Below are 18,574 nucleotides of genomic sequence, written 5' to 3'. Positions count from 1 at the left end.
AATCAGAAAGTTGTTGCCTTTTCTCTCCCGAGCCCAACTAACGGATAGGCTGCGCCATAAACTGATTATTCTTTCGAGCTATATTTACTAAATCGAGCACCAAATTGAGGGGAATAGAAATAAAAACCGAAATAAAACTATTCAACTTTGTATAAGCAAGATTATATCAGCTTACGGATAACACTTAAAACTAAGTAAACTATTCATTTTAGCCTTAAATAACCATTTCAGCTGATTAAAAAATACCTACTCTGATTAATAAAATGCTATGATGACGTATTGTGTCAATTAAAAATGTTAACAGCACTAATTTACATTCGTTTCTGTTAAAGAAACATTCAATACGCTTTTACGGGAGTGAACCATAGAGGGTTAAGTAGTAGGAACTATTTATTTTTTGTGGAAATTTAAGACATGCGTGAAATTTTTAAAAACATTAAAGTTGAGGCCCCAACCACACCATACCACAACGGTTTTTGTCTTTCTCAACACTTCGGATTGCATTGAACTATTTCACATTTATTGGAACAGGCATGCTCACTCGATCATGCGACTACTTTCTGTGGAGCAACTTAAAAGACATGTTTTCCGGAACAAATTCAAGATTTAATATGTGAGGCATGTGTTCTGCTGAGACACTATAGAAGGTGAAAGAAATTTCATTCTTCGTTTACGCCCTCTCAGTGCTGCGAAAGGTGCACATTTTGAATCGATTGTGATTTGATTGCAAAGGACATTTTATGGCCTCTTCATTGAGACAGGAAACATTTTTTAGAGCGGCGGGCCATGATCTGGTTACGAGGAAGAAGCTGTCCTGCTACTACAGTGTACAGCGTCACCTGTCGGCAACATTTATAACTAATTTTGAAGCTTCTGCAACATATTTTTACGACTTTCAAAATAAATACAACACTTGTTTTTATTCCCCTATCGATCACCGTTTCCGAGTTATCTCATGTTAAAATCAGGGAGTCCTTTGTGAGACACCCGAGTGTATCGGGTACAACAATTATGTATCAGTGTTCAACAATCAATAGACTATTAGTCATTAGTATATTAATTGCAACAAAACGTGTTTTGCGAAATCAAGAGGACAGTTCTCCATCACAATGGAACATGCGATTGAAAAAAGAAATAGTTTTATTCTTTCCAATATATACAAAACTTATTCTTATATAAATTTATTGCAACACACACAGAAACATCTTTATACTTATTTATTTTTGTTTTCGTTATGTGGCCACAATTATCAGAAAAGAACATTTTTTTATGAACTATAAAATGGTGGAAACTAATTTTTGGTCTTTCCTGAACTTCACAGAGATGAATTTTCGTCGACGAGTTGCTCGTCGTCTTCTTCTTCGTTTGGATAATACTGAGCTCCGGGCCTATACGTTGATTGCTGCTCCTCGTTTTGATTCTGTTCCAGTTTCGCCCAGTTCTGCGTCTCGCCACAAGCGAAATATCCATAAACACAAGCGGTCAGCGCACTCAAAACGATTGCAACGTAATGAAATGGGTGTCCTCCCTCTTCAAACTGTAACACGATTCAAGACGTAAAAACATATTCCAATTTCCGTGATCGATTCAATGAGCATTTTTCATGTGATAAATACGTGTTGTTTAAAACACGTATAAAATCAAAATTTAAAGGTTTTCTACAAGAAAAAGAGGTGGCTTCATTTTCACAAAAAATTTGTAAAATGAAAAAATAACTATCAACGTTTTAATTTCCAAAGTCTGCTTCAAAAACATTTTTTCTCTTATTTTTATGTTCAATCATTTCAGGCAAAATTTTGGAGCCACTTTCTTCTTTGGTTAAGGGAAATTAATTATGTTTGTTTATATGATAAAATGCACACGTAACTCGAATCGCACAAATTTAGATCTATCTCTTTTCGGAGCAAACTCTTCAATTAATATGCAGAATGCGCGATTACATTCGTGAGGAAAAGGTATTTTATAAGGTTTTCTACTTACAGGTGGCATCGGAACTTTTTCGGCTATCAAAGGGATGATGAGGGTCGGCAAAGATCCAAGGGTGAGAGATATACCAGTTACGAGAGCAGCGTATCTTCGACATACGTCCAAAATGTTTGCCTCGAAACCTATATGTAAAAAAAAAAACCAATTAGAAAGTGTTGTTGCCCTGACTTTCCTAAGCGAACAAACACTTCATGTTTTAAGTGCAATATTCGCTGAGATATTTGAATTAAAAAAATTCGCTGAAAATGAAGGAAAGAACAACATAGGAAGCGTAGAACGTTCTAATCCGTTAAGTTTGCGCTTTTATTTTCTTCAATTTTAGCGATTTTTTAATTAAAATATCTAAATCAATATTGAAAATAAAAACTTAGTTTGGATCTGGAGAGATAGGACGAAAACTTTCTAATTGGGATTTTTAAGAGGGTTTCAACAGTATGAAAATATAAAAATTATGTTTCTTTCATTTCAATAACTATACAACCCCTTGCAATATAAATAACGTATCTGAGGCCCACGCGTTATTAAGATACTTTTTCCAATTGGAAGTATACTTCCGGGGTCAACGATTCACGAGTTACTCCGGGATAAATGAACTTACCTATGCTCCTCGTATAACATACAATAAATTGATAAAATACTCTATTATGGGAGAAAAAATTAAACACATTGTACATGAGTTAAAGTTAACTTGATAAAAAATCAATTGCTGATCATACATTTAATTCCCCCCCCCCTTTTCTTTCATTTTATTTCCCTTTCCCATAGCATTTTAATGATTGACTGGATTATTTTCTGGAATTTTATGTATTTCATTGTCAATATCCAGTTCATCTATTCATTTAATTTACAAGTGATTTAATGGCGATCGCATCCACGGTCTTATCAACAGTAGTATGCATAGAATATATATATATATATTTTTTTGCTATAATTGTTCTACTAATGTTTCCATCAGGTTTAGAGATTTAAATCTAATCTAAATTTAAATTTATGTGTAGATAAATTATCGATCGACATCCAGACTTCTCTTGAGACTTCCTTTTCCACAAGTCATACATATATCATAAATACTTGCCTACGACTGCAAGACCCAAACACACAAAACCCGCTTTGAGAAGAATAAAAATAGTGTAGCCGTCCTGAGATACAGTAATAGCCACGGTGATGCTGCTGAGAAGGATGAACGCTGAAAGTAGTGAAAGACATATTACTTGAAAAATATTGTTAATTATTAGTAAGTTCATCGATAGACCAATTATTACACTGCTCAAAAAAAATTATGCTCCCGAGAAAATTTTAATGGGTATATTGGGGCTGCTGATTTTAACACTGATGTCAGTTTTGCCGAATTGGGTATAGTTTTTGAGATAATGCATCTCCCAACATTTCAATATAGTCTGCAGCCACTAGTTTTGCAGTCAAATTTTTACTTTCAATCTTTTATTTATTTTCCTATATATATTTTATTCAATATATCATTACATTTGTATCATGATCCAACATCAGTGGGTCTTTATTTACTGATATTGATTGTTTATTATTGATTTACATTTCTCATACTCCGAATGTGATTCGTATGCTGCTTATGTATATATTACCATTTAAATTTAATTTTCACCTTATCTCAAAAACTACAAACATTCTGACAAAACCAATGCCAGATTCATTATCAGCATTCCAAAATCAACTTAAAATCACTGAAAAACCTTTGAGAACAAAATCAGTGTTGAACCCGCTCACACAGTGTTATTAATCACGTTTTAATAGATCGTTAGTTATTATCATTGAGCTGTTTAAACAAAACGGTTGTTAAATAATGTTATTGATAAAAAACTGTTTAAAAAAACATACCTCTTTTTTATTTGCTCAACCTTAAAATTAAGATATCAGTGAAATCGAAAATCCTCACCTCCACAAGTAAATAATTTCCTCACCACTCCAACAGACAAGCAGCCTCTGTTCACGAAATAATCTGACAGAAAACCACTGAACGGTATAGCCAAACCAATACAGACGTACGGCAAAGGCAGTGTTGCAAAAAAGTACTCCTTTTTCAAAATAAATGATAGATTCCGGTTGAAAGTATGCGTGCACTTAGAATGCGATTCAATGGAATAAAATATACAAAATAATACTACATACGGTGCTATTGCGATAGGAATGATTTCAAAAATCACGTATCTTACCAATCCTGCCTGGGTTCCCATATGATATGTAACAGTTAATGAAAGAATTAGACATGTTTGGAAACAAAAGCTTGCCATGAATATGGCCCATAAAGCCTTGGATTTGAGCATCGACATCACCGGAATGATCTTCAACTAGAAAAATGCACACACACATATATTTTCTTCTCTTAATACATTACTTACATACCTAAATTTATGTTTCACATATTTTTCTCTCATTCACTGAATTATATATTTTCATGTGATTAATATTATGCGAATTCAAACTCCATATTCGCTTTATGACTATGTAAGGCGAGAAAAAAAATATCTTCTATAACCATCACACTCCAAAGCTTTCTGAATGGTATGAACATCATTAACTCCGATTAATTATCATTAAAAAGACAAGGAAGAATGAACAAAATCAAATGAAAGGAATAGAGATTCATATCATCAAGCTAGAATTAATTAGGAAATTATTAGAAAATAATGCAGAAAATGTGTTGGAATTTCTGATGCTCAAAAACGAATATATTTCCTATCGAGATATGTTGTATATTCTACGTATAAAGAGACGTTCCCCGATGCACCAACACGTTTACCCATTCCTTGGGAATGGTATTGTAAATATAGGTCCTGGGGTCTGGGGGTCATGCTGTCTGTGTGCGTGGGAGTGTATAGAAGAAATCCGTATCCTCACAACAGTTGAGCTTTGTCTTTTGCAAAGGGTGGCAGCAGCTCTTATCTGCTCCTCACCAATTTAAATAAATTCTGAATTTTCTTTATATTATAGAATATCTGCTGAGTCTACATGTTATTACCTTTAGGAACAGTTTTATTTGAAGAGTTTTACTAGGATTTCTCCAAGAAAGAATACAAAACAAAATTCTATACAACAGATATAACTTAAAATTGGTGTTCTGAAGCTGGAATAAGTTTGAATAAATTTGGTACAAAATCGAACATTTTGACTTTTTGTGTTATATATAGTATTTGAACAGACCGTTATTCATCATAGAACAAATAATAATAGTAAGGAACTCACGTCATTCGATGCATTTGCATCAAGTGAGATGGTTTCTTCCAAATATTCCAGTTCTTTTGTTGAAATGAATGGATCTTGAGTAGGCTTGTCATAAGTATGGCATGTCCACAGCAAACACCAAATTAGACCAGCTACCCCTGCAAGTTAATACATATAGATGAAGTTTTGAAATTTTAACTACAAGCTTACAAAACGACAGAAATATATTATCACGGAGTTGTATTGCGTAGGTAAATCATTCTACTTATCAAGCGATGCCATATAGAGTTGGGTGAGAATTTTAATTTGTTTATTATGTTCAAGTTTTTGTTTGGAAGGGCTGTATTGTGTAAGGCCAGGATTGCACTATAAAAGTTTTATGAAAATTGTTTCATAAACTTGAAAAATGAAACCAATTAGCGTATCGGTTACATTCGAGCGAGTGTTACCTTATTGGTTGTGTATTTTTTTTTTTTTTTTTTGAAGTTCAGTAAAAGATCTTTTATCAGACTTTTAGTGTAAAGATACACTAAAAGATACACCGACCTAACCCACTTCGTAAAATATAGAACTACAATCAGTGAAGGATTTACATCATACATGCTCAACCCCTAGCCCGCGGGCTAAATGTGGCTTTCGGATCCATCTGATGTGGCCCGCGACTTCAAACCTCATTTTGTAGAAATGAATTAAGCGGCTCATACCCAGATCATTTAAGTGACACACAGCACATTCCCATATCACTTAAAGAGCCCACGGCGTATTTACAGATCACTTACATGACCTGCGGCATAATTCAAGATCACTTTACCCTTTCCGACTCGGTGTACTCAGTCTGAGCACACCTAAAAATTCCCTTTTCAAATACTGAAAATAAACTATAAATAAAAATGAAAATTATTTAGCGATTACGTTGAACCTTCTCTTTATCAACACTAGATAACAGCACCACACAAGCCGACCCAGACTTTTGGTCTGTGTGTGTTTATTTTTGAAAACCCTTATTTTTCAAAGAAATGGATTCAAATTTCAAATAATTTTTATTTTTATTTTGGGATATAAAAAGGATTTCGGAAAAAAATTCTGTTATTTTTATTGGTTGTACACAAATCTGTTTATTCTGTACAAGTTTTAACTTTTTACATTGAAAGCTTGCCTAAAATTGAGTTCCGAATTCAAGGTGTGCCCTCTTTAGGTACACCCACAAAATTTATTACTTTCACTACGTTTCATCGAATAATTTTTACATTTCTTTATCAACTATCAACTACATATTTTAAAATATTTCGATTCACCATTAGTGATTTACCTCTCATTCCCTAAAAACTTATTTTACTATGCCAGTAAACTAGCAGTAATGAATATATGGATGGAGTCAACTGTATAGCAACAGCATCAGACAGAGTAAAATGGAAAAAAATTAGAGGAGACCCACACACATCGAACAGTGGATTGAAAACGGGTGATGATGAACAAAAATATAAATAGTTTACCTGTAGTAAAGTAAGTAATTTCTTCCCCAAGTTGTTCGACAAGCTTCATGCTGAAGGGAAAACCGAACAATACGCCAAAGTAAAAGCCTAAAAATGGTTAAAAAAATTATACTAGGGGAAAAAGAAGAAATTAAGATGAGCTTCAAAGTAAACACACTATCATTCAGTTCTAGGTGTACAAGTCTATCTATGCATATCATATTCCACATTTCGAATATGTATTAGCAATTATTCTCGCTCATATCGGTCTTCGTTCATGCCTTCTTATACCAGGTATACAGGGTGTCCTTTAAGTCCTAATTCGATCTTTATCTCATCAACCGTTCATTGTAAAGGTATGATTGCAATTTAAAAAATCTTCAAAACATATTCAGAAATCACCCTATATCAGTTTTGAGAGTTAAAATACACTGAGTCACAAAATGAAAAATCTAAATTTTTGTATAACCTTTTCTTCTGACTTTTAATTATAAAGTTGTTGCCCTATCTCTTCTGAACTCAATAAAAGAAATCCCATGTTTCTAACTGTGGTATTCGCTGAGATATTTAAATTCAAAATCTGAAAGAAAAAGAAGAGCCTGAACGAGGGAAAGAAGCGGTATCCGTTAGTTTATGCTGTTCTTTTTCCAACTTCCTTCAAACTTCTCAGCGTATAAAAACTTCTGAATACATTTTGATAATTTTTTAAATTGCAACTGTACGTCGTAGAGGTATGGTTACAAATGAATGCAGTAAAATTTCGTTATACAACAGCTCAAAATTTTCTTTGTAATGGATTTCTCGTTGTGTAAGAGATCGCTTGCAAATCATTCATAATAGCAAAATTCTCATTAAATGCCGTACTCCTTATAAACTTTGTGGTTTCTGTCTTAACAAATATCGTAAAAATAGGCAAGCATCCTCACCTGACGATGCTATCGTAACTAAACGAGCATTTTCGGGTGGTGGTGTCCACTGAGCGAGGATGGCCATAGCTGCCGGGTGTGTTGCAGCCTGGCATGGGGAAAAAATATTGTTAAATACACATCTCTCACGTAAACATATTTGATCTTTCAGAGTAACCTGTAAAAAGGTTTTCTAAGTCAACGGCTAGTGCCAGTATTTATGTATAAAAAGCCGCAGAAAGGATGAAGAAATAGTGGGAAAACTGATATTAATATATTTCCCCATTTCTCTTTATTCCCGAATTTCTAAAAATGTTTAAGTAAATCTGAGGCTTATTGTTCAATAGAACAGTAAGTCTAAGTCTGTTATAGCACAGTATTTCCTACTATACTAATTTACTTGATACCAATTTAAAAAAGTTTCACCGATAACTATAACCCTCGCAAAATGAATCTTCTAAAAAAATTCTGTTTATAATCTTCTCACATAAACTTAAATGATAATTAATAATTTTATAAATGTGCAATACTCATAATAAAAATGAAAATCTAAGTAATCTGCGAATATCTATGTATAGGTTTTAACGAGTAAATTACTCATAAACCGAAGATTCAACCAGAAATTCTATAAGAGAAGAAACTAAAGAAAAAGAAAAATGCACTCACTTGCAAAAGACCCTGCATGAAATTTAGAGTTAAAATAACTCCGGGATGGTAGCTCAACGCAAGTGGCATCGCCATGTGTAATAGTGATGTCAAGAGCGTCGCTAGGAATATCATGCTGCATAAAATATTCATATTAACCATTAAGAACACACTTACAAACACAAACGTACGACTGAAGCACAAAACCATTGAATGAAAAATACATGGCTGCTTACAAATTAGTAAGGGTAATTTTTCATTCATAGATAATAATGAAATTGAACTTTTATTGTTTGCGACGCGCACGCACGCACGCACAAACACACAAATATACTGTTCTACGCATACAGGGTGTTTTACCAAAAAAAAATAATAATAATAATAACAGCAAAAACTAATAATAAATAAAAAATAAATCGACTTGCCACGCCGAAAAATTACATCAAAATATCGATTCAAATATTTTTAAATATGGTCACTTATCCAAAAAAAAAATTATATAGGTACGTAATTTAAGTTATTTAATCGGTCTCGTTTGACAAATTAAGTTAAATTACAAACTTTTTACGCAAATCTTTAATCTAATTTTAATTGGATTGATCAGGTCTTGAAACTTTTAACTGTGATTAACAATTTATCAATTAACCGACCAATTGGAAAAGCCCTAATTTTTGTATGACTGACTAAAAAAAATCAATAATTAAAATTTCTGCTTCTCCATTATACCACAAAATAAATGAAAAATTCACTCCTTAAAAATTGAAGAAAATTTCACTCAGATGTCGGTGATTGAATTTTTTTTTTATTTTTGCTTTTCATTTTGTCTTTTTGATGGCCTGAGATTTTTTAAAACTCTATCATTTTGACGCGTAAATAATTGCAAAAATAAAGAATTCCAATCGCAATATCTCAGTAAGTTCAATTATTACGGGTTAACTTTTACGGCGGTATAGAAAAAAATCCCTAATTTCACTAATTGATGAATATTTTATTGAGAGACGTACAAAAATTTCAATTTTTATCATTTTCTAATAATTATTTTTCGGTTGGTTAAATTAGTGTTTCTCAACCTTTTTCAGTCCATGGCCTCCCCTTTGGACGATATTTTCTTCTCATGGTCCTCTTGTCTCATCTAGGGCCCCCCTGAGGTAAACGCTCATCCCAGATCGTGACTCTTTCTATTTACCGGTCTTATTTATTACCGGCTATTTACCTTTCTATTTAATCAAAACTCTAAATTTATAATGAACAAATATTTTATAAATAAAATTTAATTCTGGAATCCTGAGCCAAGCATGGATCCAGAAGGTAAATGCGCATCCCTTCTAAAAGCCGAATGAAATGCGTAAAATATGGGATGATCCACATAACGAACCTACAATCGACCCCTCCAAGCACATCACCCTGCGTCTGTGCCTACCTTGGACAATGAGCTTCCTTCTTGTGAAGGGTTTTATGCATGGCTGACTCACACACACACACACACACACATCATTGGTTCCCCCATCCAAAGTGATGTTTTGGGTCCCTCATACTCAGCTGGAAGTAACAGCTTACATATTTACAGATTCCCTGGGTTATACTCCCACAGGCCCGTGGATTAAGATGGCACTGGTTCTATGAACAGTTCTGTTGGATTCTAAAAGCAGTAACATTTTCTCCCATCATATTTCACTTGGAAGCTATAATTCTTCACAACTCTCTGTGCCCCCCCCCCTCTCACACTTGCCATGGCTCCCCTTTCACCGGATTTTGGTGAAAGGGCCCCCTTAGAATATCTCAGGACCGTGAGGGGGCCATACGGCCCCAGGTTGAGAACTACTGGGTTAAATCACCCAACTCTTTTTGCTGATCCTCTTTTATATTTTATTCGAATTTCAAAATAATGAACTGTATAATTTTTATATTCTGTTCAGACACTGTTGGTAAAACATACACCGTATATATTTCTGTATTTTATGAGATCTTTCTTCTATACCTATGAGCTGAGTACTTCATGATAAGAAGAGCTCCTGGCACTTGACCAGCAAGATAACCCCAGTAGTAAGAGGAATCCATCAAATGCAAATCTTCTATTGTCCACAAGTATTCGTTCGGAAAGAATTCTCTCTGCATCAATAAAAAAATTATTTGTCGTCCTCATTTTCATTTTTTGAAGATTGCAACAAATTATAATCAATATCTGATCAACAAGTAGAAAGTGGAGATTGAAATCTACTCTTACAATTGTTGATGATTGAAAATACTCTTAACTTCTGTTATCTGTTATGCGATAACATAGTTCTGTTTATCAGAAAACAAATACGTGTCTTTTATCTCACAAGTAAGAATATTAAAAACACTTCAGAAAGTTTAAATTGAACTCATAAGAGAGTTCAAGTAAGTTGATAATAGAACACTCACTGCATATTGATGCGTTGTTAACATGTGGTACACTGCAGTTGAGAAATTGGTTACCATCCAGCTCGACAAAAATAATGTTATTCCCAATAATATCGATACGACATATCTCTGCGGTAAACGCCATCGACTAGCCACTGCTGATTTTCTACTGAGAAATTTAGAATCATCGTGGCTGAACCTTGACTTACATTCGTCTGAATCGTTCATTTCCCTTGAAGACAATAATTTGAAAAAAAATGCAATATATATATTTTCGGTAATTTTTTCTCCTATAAGTAAATGAGTATTTCATAAAATTTTCAACACAAATAATTATTTACTTACCATTTACCAACTATAATTAGCTGTTGGAGAAAAGCCCCTTAATAATTTTTTGTAAAAAACGTCGTTCAATATTTATGAACTGATGTTAAAAATCTACAATTAATGCAATTAATTACAGTATTACGCGGACATGGCAACAAAAAAAATTTCCATGTTTGTAAGTGCAATATTCGCAGAGATATTTTTGAATTCAAACATCCGAGGAAAGTTGGGGAAAAACAGCATAAATCAGGGAAAAAAGCGTTGTCCGTTAGTTTATATTGTTCTCTCCCAACTTTCCCCAGATTTTTGAATTCAAATATTTCAGCGAATATTGCACTTAAACATGGATTTTTCTTCTTTTGCGGGGGGGGGGGGCTCAGAAGAGAGACGGGACAACAAATTCCCATTTGGATTGTTGATGACAAGGTGCCCGTATATAAAAAGTTGATTTTTTTATTTTAATTACTATACAACCTCTTGCAACATGAATAACGTATCTGAGTTTTACACGTTATTTGGATATTTTTTCTAATTGCAAGTATGCCTCGAGGATCAGGTTCGCCAGTAAAATGCGGCAAGGGAAATTATGGAATCACCCTGCATATAAAAACCGACAATCCCTGTTAGCGAACAAGACTTTCGGTCCCATGGGTGTCCGTTATCGAGAGATTCCATTCTATCTAAAAAAAAAGTCACATCGCAGAGCTCAAGAACTGTTCTCGTAAAAAAAATTAAAATCTGCTTATCGAATCCAGCTCAAAGAGATCAAGACTGGTTACCAAGTTAGAACAAACATTCCAAATTTTTTTGCACGAAACACGGAAGGAAATTTAAGAAAACATTTTTTAAAACATGTCTTTTTAAAGAATAATTTCAAATGTCCCCTAAAATTATTTAAATGTGAAAAACATTATATCTGCTTTATGTAAACTTTCCTTCTGCAAAAAACATTCGTTGCAGCTTTATCATAGAAAGTTGAGGCACTGAAGGCCGTCAATTCACCAAACAAAGACAACATAGTTGACAGAATAAAATTCAAAACTTAAAACATTTGAAATGCTGAATTGAGAAGTTCCAATTTTGCCCCAGTTGTAGTTTTAATTATGTTTATTGTAAAATTAATTAGTAATGAGATTTTCGACATACCTCAAAATCTTTTTAAACTGTCAACATTTCATACCGTGTTTTGAAAAAATAAAAGTTTCTGACGAGAGAAATAACCACCAGTTGGTTCGTGCCTCCTGAAAGAACGTGATAAACGCTATTTCCGGCTAATCAGTTTCATATATGTATATCCTGCTTCCTTGAAAACCCTATCTCCTTTTTTTTCACTCATTTACTGCCCGGCGCTAATACAGTACTAATTACTTAGGGATTTTTCGCCATAAAAACTTGCTCTGTTTAATGTGTCATTCTAAGGTAACTATATCGAGAAAACAATGTCTTTAAACAAAAATTTTGCAACAAAGTAACATATACGTCATGCATGCATTATAGTATGTAAAAAACTAACTGCCCACAAGATTTTATATATTCCTAAATCTAATTTTGTTTTATTTTTCTCTCTTGTGTGATTTGATTTCGTAACTTATGTTACAACATCAGGTATGAAATGCAATCGGAACCCGATATAGAAACTACTGATTCAACGAATTCCTCGATTTAACGAAATTTTTTCTCAAATTCTGATGAAAATAAAGGTCAAACCCTCTATTTAACAAATAAAAACCCTCGATACAACGAATTTTTTTCAACCTATCCTTAATTTTTTTCTTATTTCTCGTCACCCAAAATCCCAATCTGAAGATTTGACTTCCCAGAATTTGAACTTCGGGTCTTCTTTAGAGATAAACAAAAAAAGGGGGGGAAGAGCAGAAATTCGTTCCTTTTTTGAGTAAACTCACTCGGAATGGCAATAAAGCCATTTAGAGTATGCACAGGAAGGTTTCAGTGGCCATTTGATGTACAGCAATACCATAAAACATTATATGAAAAAAAAAAGTTGTCTGCATGATTTGCGTGGATTTCAGTAAAGAAATAAAGTTACTTTAAGTTTGTGCTCTGTCTTGACAAGTAAAGAAAGGCGGATCACATCTGAAAAGAAAATGTTTTTCGGTTAGCAGAAAACATGACAATTTCGATAGAATTTGATAAAAACGTCAGACTGCTATCAAACAGATTTTTCCTTGCATCCTAACTTTATTCTTTAGTTTATATACTTTTTTACATTGTTGTCAGAAATAAGTTTTAAAGCAACCCAAAGTAAGTACTAGCTTTTAAAATTTACCGTTTCGAGTGTGTTTATGTTCCTGACCGATTTGACAACAGATTTAACGAAAAAAATTGTCGGTTTCTTCCAATTCGTTAAATCGGGGGTTCGACTGTAAATGAAATAAATAGCAAATTATTATTTACAACTTTTCATAAATACAATTACACACTAGAGTCTTGTGAAATATGCATAAAAAGAGTTGCAAGAAAAAATTAATAATAATAATAATACTGAAAATTTCCCAAAAGTGAATTTCAAAATGTCTATGCACTTATATTACGTGCAAAATAACAAATGAAAATTGTACATTCGCTTTGTATAGCAATTTATAAACGTTACATTGTTCTTTCGCAATGCCAGATCACCATGATGCCCACACGATCGTAAAGCTTGCGATTGCAAGTATGTGTGTTCACATATGCTTCAGACCCACTGGAGTAAGCAAGCAGGATATGCTAGAGCCGATATCACAGTATTTTTTGCACTGAAAACGAATCGCAGGTGGTCGGCTGAAGTTGGTTTTCAAACGTCAAGGCGCGAATGCGAGCCCCGGTCTCTCATTTGAAAAAGTCCCTCCTCAGAGAACAGACAAACCGACTACACGATATTTACATAACTTGCAAATTCAAGTAATAACCCTTTTTACTTCAAAATATGGAAGACAGCGACACCATAAATACGTTACAACATAAATACGTTAGGGCCACGCATATACACATACGACATGCAACATGTTCCTGCATGTACCCATTCATTAGAAATTCCACAAAGGGATGTATACGAAATGCATGTATGGTTAACTAGTAAAAGAAAGGTGGTAGGGCTGCTTAACGAGCGCATAGAGTGTGAGTGTTTGGCCACAGAAAGGAACTCATCCGGCCAGGTCACTGGTTGAATTTTCTTCGACACAACCACGTCCAAGAGAACTGTGCTTATATCGCTCGAGCCACACTAGCGTCCAACACGTTCAATACGTTCCTAGGTTTCTGATGGGCGAGTAGCGTGGCTACTCCACCATTGGCAACCAATGATCAACAAATGTTATAAGCTGGTCGAAGAGAACAATTAGGACAACTTCCACCACTCCCCCGCCTGAAGTCAAACGAACCGTCTTCCTTCCCGATCTTCCAATCTGTCTGACCGTACATTGGTCGAGGAACGCCAACAACACAAGAAGAAGTTCTGGAAGAAAATATTTACTAACAGCAGAGGGAGACAATCATTGGAAACAAATATTTTCGAATGACTATAGGGCCAGGATGAACATGAACGTGGCCCCACTTTTAGGCGACAGAGCTGGTCATGCTAGGTTCTTTCTGCTCTGCTGAAATGATATAGACTCATTACCTTAGTGATGTTGAATGGAATTCCTACGTCGGTATTCTCCCACAGTCACTCTGTATCGATATTTTTAAATATGTTTAATTAAAAAAATTAAGAAAAATATGGTTTATCCCTCGCCCTATCTCGGCGATGTCACATTCTCAACGTGCAATAAACTCCCATTTGACGGGGCACGGTGGAAAAGGTCACTCGCCTACTGTAAAAAAAATTAAGGGTCTCATGACTGAGATTTGGTCCTAAAATTTTCGAGAATGTGGTATACAGGCAAGTACTTTCAGCTAGGTATGGGCAACACCAGCTCTTGTAGTTCTACTAAAGCTGATGTTGGCATATAGGAGGCCATATCGAAAATTACTTTTCCCGGGGCTCACAATGTTGTTAAAGCAGACTTGATGCAGCTAGGGCCTGTTTCTCGCATGGGCAAACGAGCCCAGGGTCCACAAATTTTCAGTCCCGAAATTGGCTTCCGTTTATATTATGGGCACGAAGCTGATTCATTCGTTGTCTTTGGACAAGAGTGTGACGAACGTAATATCGCCATGGAAGCCAAACGCTGTTCCCGATCCTGCTCTTTTTTTAAGGATCAAACATCACGGGGAGCTGCAAACCAGTTTGTCTGTTCAAAACTGGAGGACGATGAGTCCGCTCTCCCTTATATGTGCCTTATGCCATTTTTTAAGACTTAATTGGAGGGGGGGGGGATTGGCCTACCAGCCTTTCTATTTGGTTCACCAGTAAAAAGAAAAGTTCACTGGTGGCCATTGGAAATGACCTGCCTCACGCCCTGGCGGCTCTGGCTACGACCTCGACGCCATCCAGTTTTTTTCTACAAACTTTCGGATTAAAATACACAAGATTATGACAGTATCGGGTGCTGATATCTATATTTTAATATGCAAACAGCTTTCTGAGAGATATGTGCTCCGCGTTTTGGTTTCTGAAGCCAGCAGCTCCACCTAATGCGTTTAAAACTTTCAATTGCTGATGAGTTGAATGAAATCTGAAAAATTATCAGACGACAAAATATGTTAACTGGGATGACCATATGTCCCATATTTTCCGAGACAGTCCCGGTTTTTATTGTTTGCTATTGGCAGTTTTCTTGAATTTGTTATTTTCATCAAAATAGTTGATACAGGTTATTTTCATAACTCAATAGCTATGAATTGAAAAGTTGATATTGCATATTTTCAGAGAAAAAAATTGTATTTTCTTTGACTATTAAACGATTGATGTGGCAAAAAACCTCACTAAATTTCCGTATTCTCCCCCCCCCCCCCAGTAAAATCGGCAATTTTAATATTGATTTCTATGGGGATCATTATGTGCCTGTCCCTCAAAGTGATGCTGTTGATGATTATGACATCTATTCAGGGCCATCTTAAGACGTTCATGGGGCTCCCGGACGAAGTGGGTTTTCTGAAGCCCTAATTGATAAATTATAGAAAATTTCAACCAGATCTCATTTTTGCGAGTCCCCCTCTTCTCTTGAGGCCTCCGGACATTGCCTAGGTGGGGCCCATACGTTAAGACGGCACTGCGTCTATTCAAAAAACCTCAATGGCAACATTTCGAGTGTTACACTAATGCACATTAGACAGATTTTTTATTTGACGGGCGCTATACGGGTCTGAGTAGTGTCACTACACTGAAACCGCTTGGACCTATGTAGCGCATTTATTCGGACATAGCGTATTTATTTGGCGATCGGTTACACCCGTAATAAAATCAGGGCCGGTTGTGTACATTTTTCAAGTGTAAGAAATGATATTTTGGTGATAAAAAATTGTCCTCTTCCCCCCCCCCCCGAGAGTTGGTGCCTTAAAAATCGCCCTAAAAATCCACCGCTTTCTGCGGCAGCGTAGTTCGTAGAATTCAAGGTCCAGCTCTGAATAGAACAAGTAGTAACTTTTTCTGTTGCCACATTATGCTTTGATGAAAGTGAGAAGAAGCGTTTTGAAATGTTAATGAGGCAATATGCGTGCAGAAAATTCTGTGGTGTTTGGTCAGAATATGATAATTTCAAAATCACATTTTTGAGATACAAGCATTTTCATTGTCATTTAAAAATCAAAAATAAAGCATACACACAAATACAAAAGAAAATATCATACATCAGCTTGTCTTTTAGCCGTACGCACGTATTTGTGCATTTATCTCACTTCTAATTAGTTATATAGCAAGACTTACTTTTAGATCAAAAAGTCATTTTTTGGAGATATCACGTTCTGACCAAACACCACAGAATTATGGTCTATTTTTTGTGAAAAACCTGCTACTAAACCACGCTCGTCCATATTCCCCCCTCCCCATCATCAAAGGTGAAGTCGATTGATCTAATGCACACATATATATATATACTATATATGAATTGACATCATCATCATCATCGCCTCCTCCCCAGACTTCCAAGTCTGTCTCCGTCTATGCTTTTATAGTGCTGCCATCTACTACATATTTTTCGAACTATGAGTGAAGTGTAATGTTTGATTATTTTACCGTTGTACTCTGCTGCTTTTCCGATGACAGGCAACTGTGAACGAGTTAATTCATTTAACAGAGTTTACATACATTACATTAGCATAATGTCAACCATTCACGTACGCAGGGGGGGGGGGGGGGTAGTTGGCGGTTCTAACTCCCCGAACCGAGATTATAGTGTTCTTTTGTTTGCAGGAAAAAACGTAAGCCACCCCCCAGAGAAGAGAGCCCCCCCCTCCTTGTCAGCAAAATTTCGTCATCACTACCCCTACCTCCTAACGCATATTAGTGGGATCAGAAACTTACGCGGGAGGGGCATAGGGGGCTCGTGCGCCTCCCTTCCCCCAGACGAAAAAAAATTATTTTTTAATGCAAAAAATATTTTTTTTTAAATTAAAACTTCGAAAGAAAATACCTCTATATGTCATCATAATCAATTTCTGTTCATTTCAATGCTATTTGAAGGGTAAGAACTCAAAATTTCTCTTTAAAAAATTCATTGCAACCCACCCTTTAAGCCATATATGGTAAACCATTGACCCACGGACCAAATGTGGCCCCGAAGGTTATATGATGTGGCTTGCCCCCCCCCCTCCCCGAAACCTAATTTTGTAAAAATGAACTAAGCGGCACATTTACAAATCCCTTAAATGACCAGTGGCACAATTCCAGAGCATTTAAGTGGCCCGTGGCACATTTTCAGATCACTGAGGTAAGCCTCAAAGATCACTTTCACATTCAAAGATCACCTAAGTAACCCGCGACGCAGTTACAGAACACTTAAACGATCCGTGGCACATTTAGAGATCCCTTGAGTGACATGTGGCACGGTTTTAGAGTACTTAAGCGGCCCCCAGTGCGGTTCTACATATCTCCCAAGTTACCAGCGGAACTTTCCCAGATTACTTAGGTGAACCGTGGCATAATTAAGAATCACTTGAGTGATGCGTGGCACAGTTCTAGAGCACTTAAGCGGCCCGGAAACATTTCCAGAGCACTTAAGGGGCCCGGAAACATTTCCAGAGCACTTAAGGGGCCCGGAAACATTTCCAGAGCACTTGAAGGATCCGTGAGACATTTAGAAATCATTAAAGTGGTTCTGTAGGGCCAGGTTTCCAACGTGAAAGCTCGCGAGAAACCCTTGATGGTAACGAGGCTATTGCGCGGAGCCCTTAACAAATTTTGAATATTTCTTCAATATACAGGGTGTCCTAAGAGTCTGCATTCGCTCTGCGAAACAAGAATCCCCTCACTTGCCCTAGATAAAAGTGTCAAAAGTCAATTTGAATCAATTCATGAGAAAAAACATATTCGGAGCTTCCAATCAGCACAAACGGACTTATTCTGGAAATATTTTCATACTTGAGATTGAAAACATTTATTTTTGTGGCAATTCAGTAAGTTTTGCGCCATACTTGGCAATTTCGCCATGATTTGGCATTTATTGGCAATGTCCCGTATTTGCGAATTTCCCGTATTTTTATCGAGAAAACTGGTCAGCCTGGTAGCTTGTTGATCGGATACAGAATCCTGCGATCATGATGACGTCATCAGAAATTTCCTTT

At 35.6% G+C, this 18,574-nt stretch overlaps 1 protein-coding gene across 1 annotated transcript; it reads right to left on the bottom strand.

Annotated features, from left to right (window-relative positions):
* Nucleotides 1–1,122: 1,122 nt before the first annotated feature.
* LOC149086442 (vesicular glutamate transporter 1-like) lies at nt 1,123–12,150 on the bottom strand. The gene is made up of 12 exons (XM_089255555.1): nt 12,059–12,150; nt 10,607–10,817; nt 10,182–10,312; nt 8,225–8,339; nt 7,580–7,667; nt 6,675–6,761; nt 5,203–5,339; nt 4,173–4,307; nt 3,896–4,034; nt 3,062–3,172; nt 1,981–2,108; nt 1,123–1,537 (listed from the first exon to the last, which is right to left on the bottom strand). The coding sequence occupies exons 2-12, from the start codon at nt 10,811–10,813 to the stop codon at nt 1,316–1,318; spliced, it is 1,500 nt and encodes a 499-aa protein (XP_089111681.1). The 5' UTR covers nt 10,814–10,817; nt 12,059–12,150; the 3' UTR covers nt 1,123–1,315.
* Between the last annotated feature and the right edge of the window lie 6,424 nt (nt 12,151–18,574).

The sequence above is a fragment of the Pholcus phalangioides genome, unplaced genomic scaffold (genome assembly GCF_987345545.1).
Source record: "Pholcus phalangioides strain wild (caught in Gottingen) unplaced genomic scaffold, Ppha-v1.0 ptg000004l_1, whole genome shotgun sequence".
In the NCBI taxonomy this organism is placed as follows: Eukaryota; Metazoa; Arthropoda; class Arachnida; order Araneae; family Pholcidae; genus Pholcus; species Pholcus phalangioides.
Note: the sequence above shows the minus strand (reverse complement) of the source record. Positions and strands in the feature narration are given on the sequence as shown.

What these genes read in the sequence shown, in the direction of transcription:
- LOC149086442 (XM_089255555.1), bottom strand. Translation starts at nt 10,813, where the DNA reads ATGAACGATTCAGACGAATGTAAGTCAAGGTTCAGCCACGATGATTCT. An exon ending in ATGCAAATGCATCGAATGAC is followed by an intron (nt 4,308 to 5,202) that starts GTGAGTTCCTTA and finishes GCATTTTTCTAG; the next exon opens with TTGAAGATCATTCCGGTGAT. An exon ending in TTTGGGTCTTGCAGTCGTAG is followed by an intron (nt 2,109 to 3,061) that starts GCAAGTATTTAT and finishes TTTTACATATAG; the next exon opens with GTTTCGAGGCAAACATTTTG.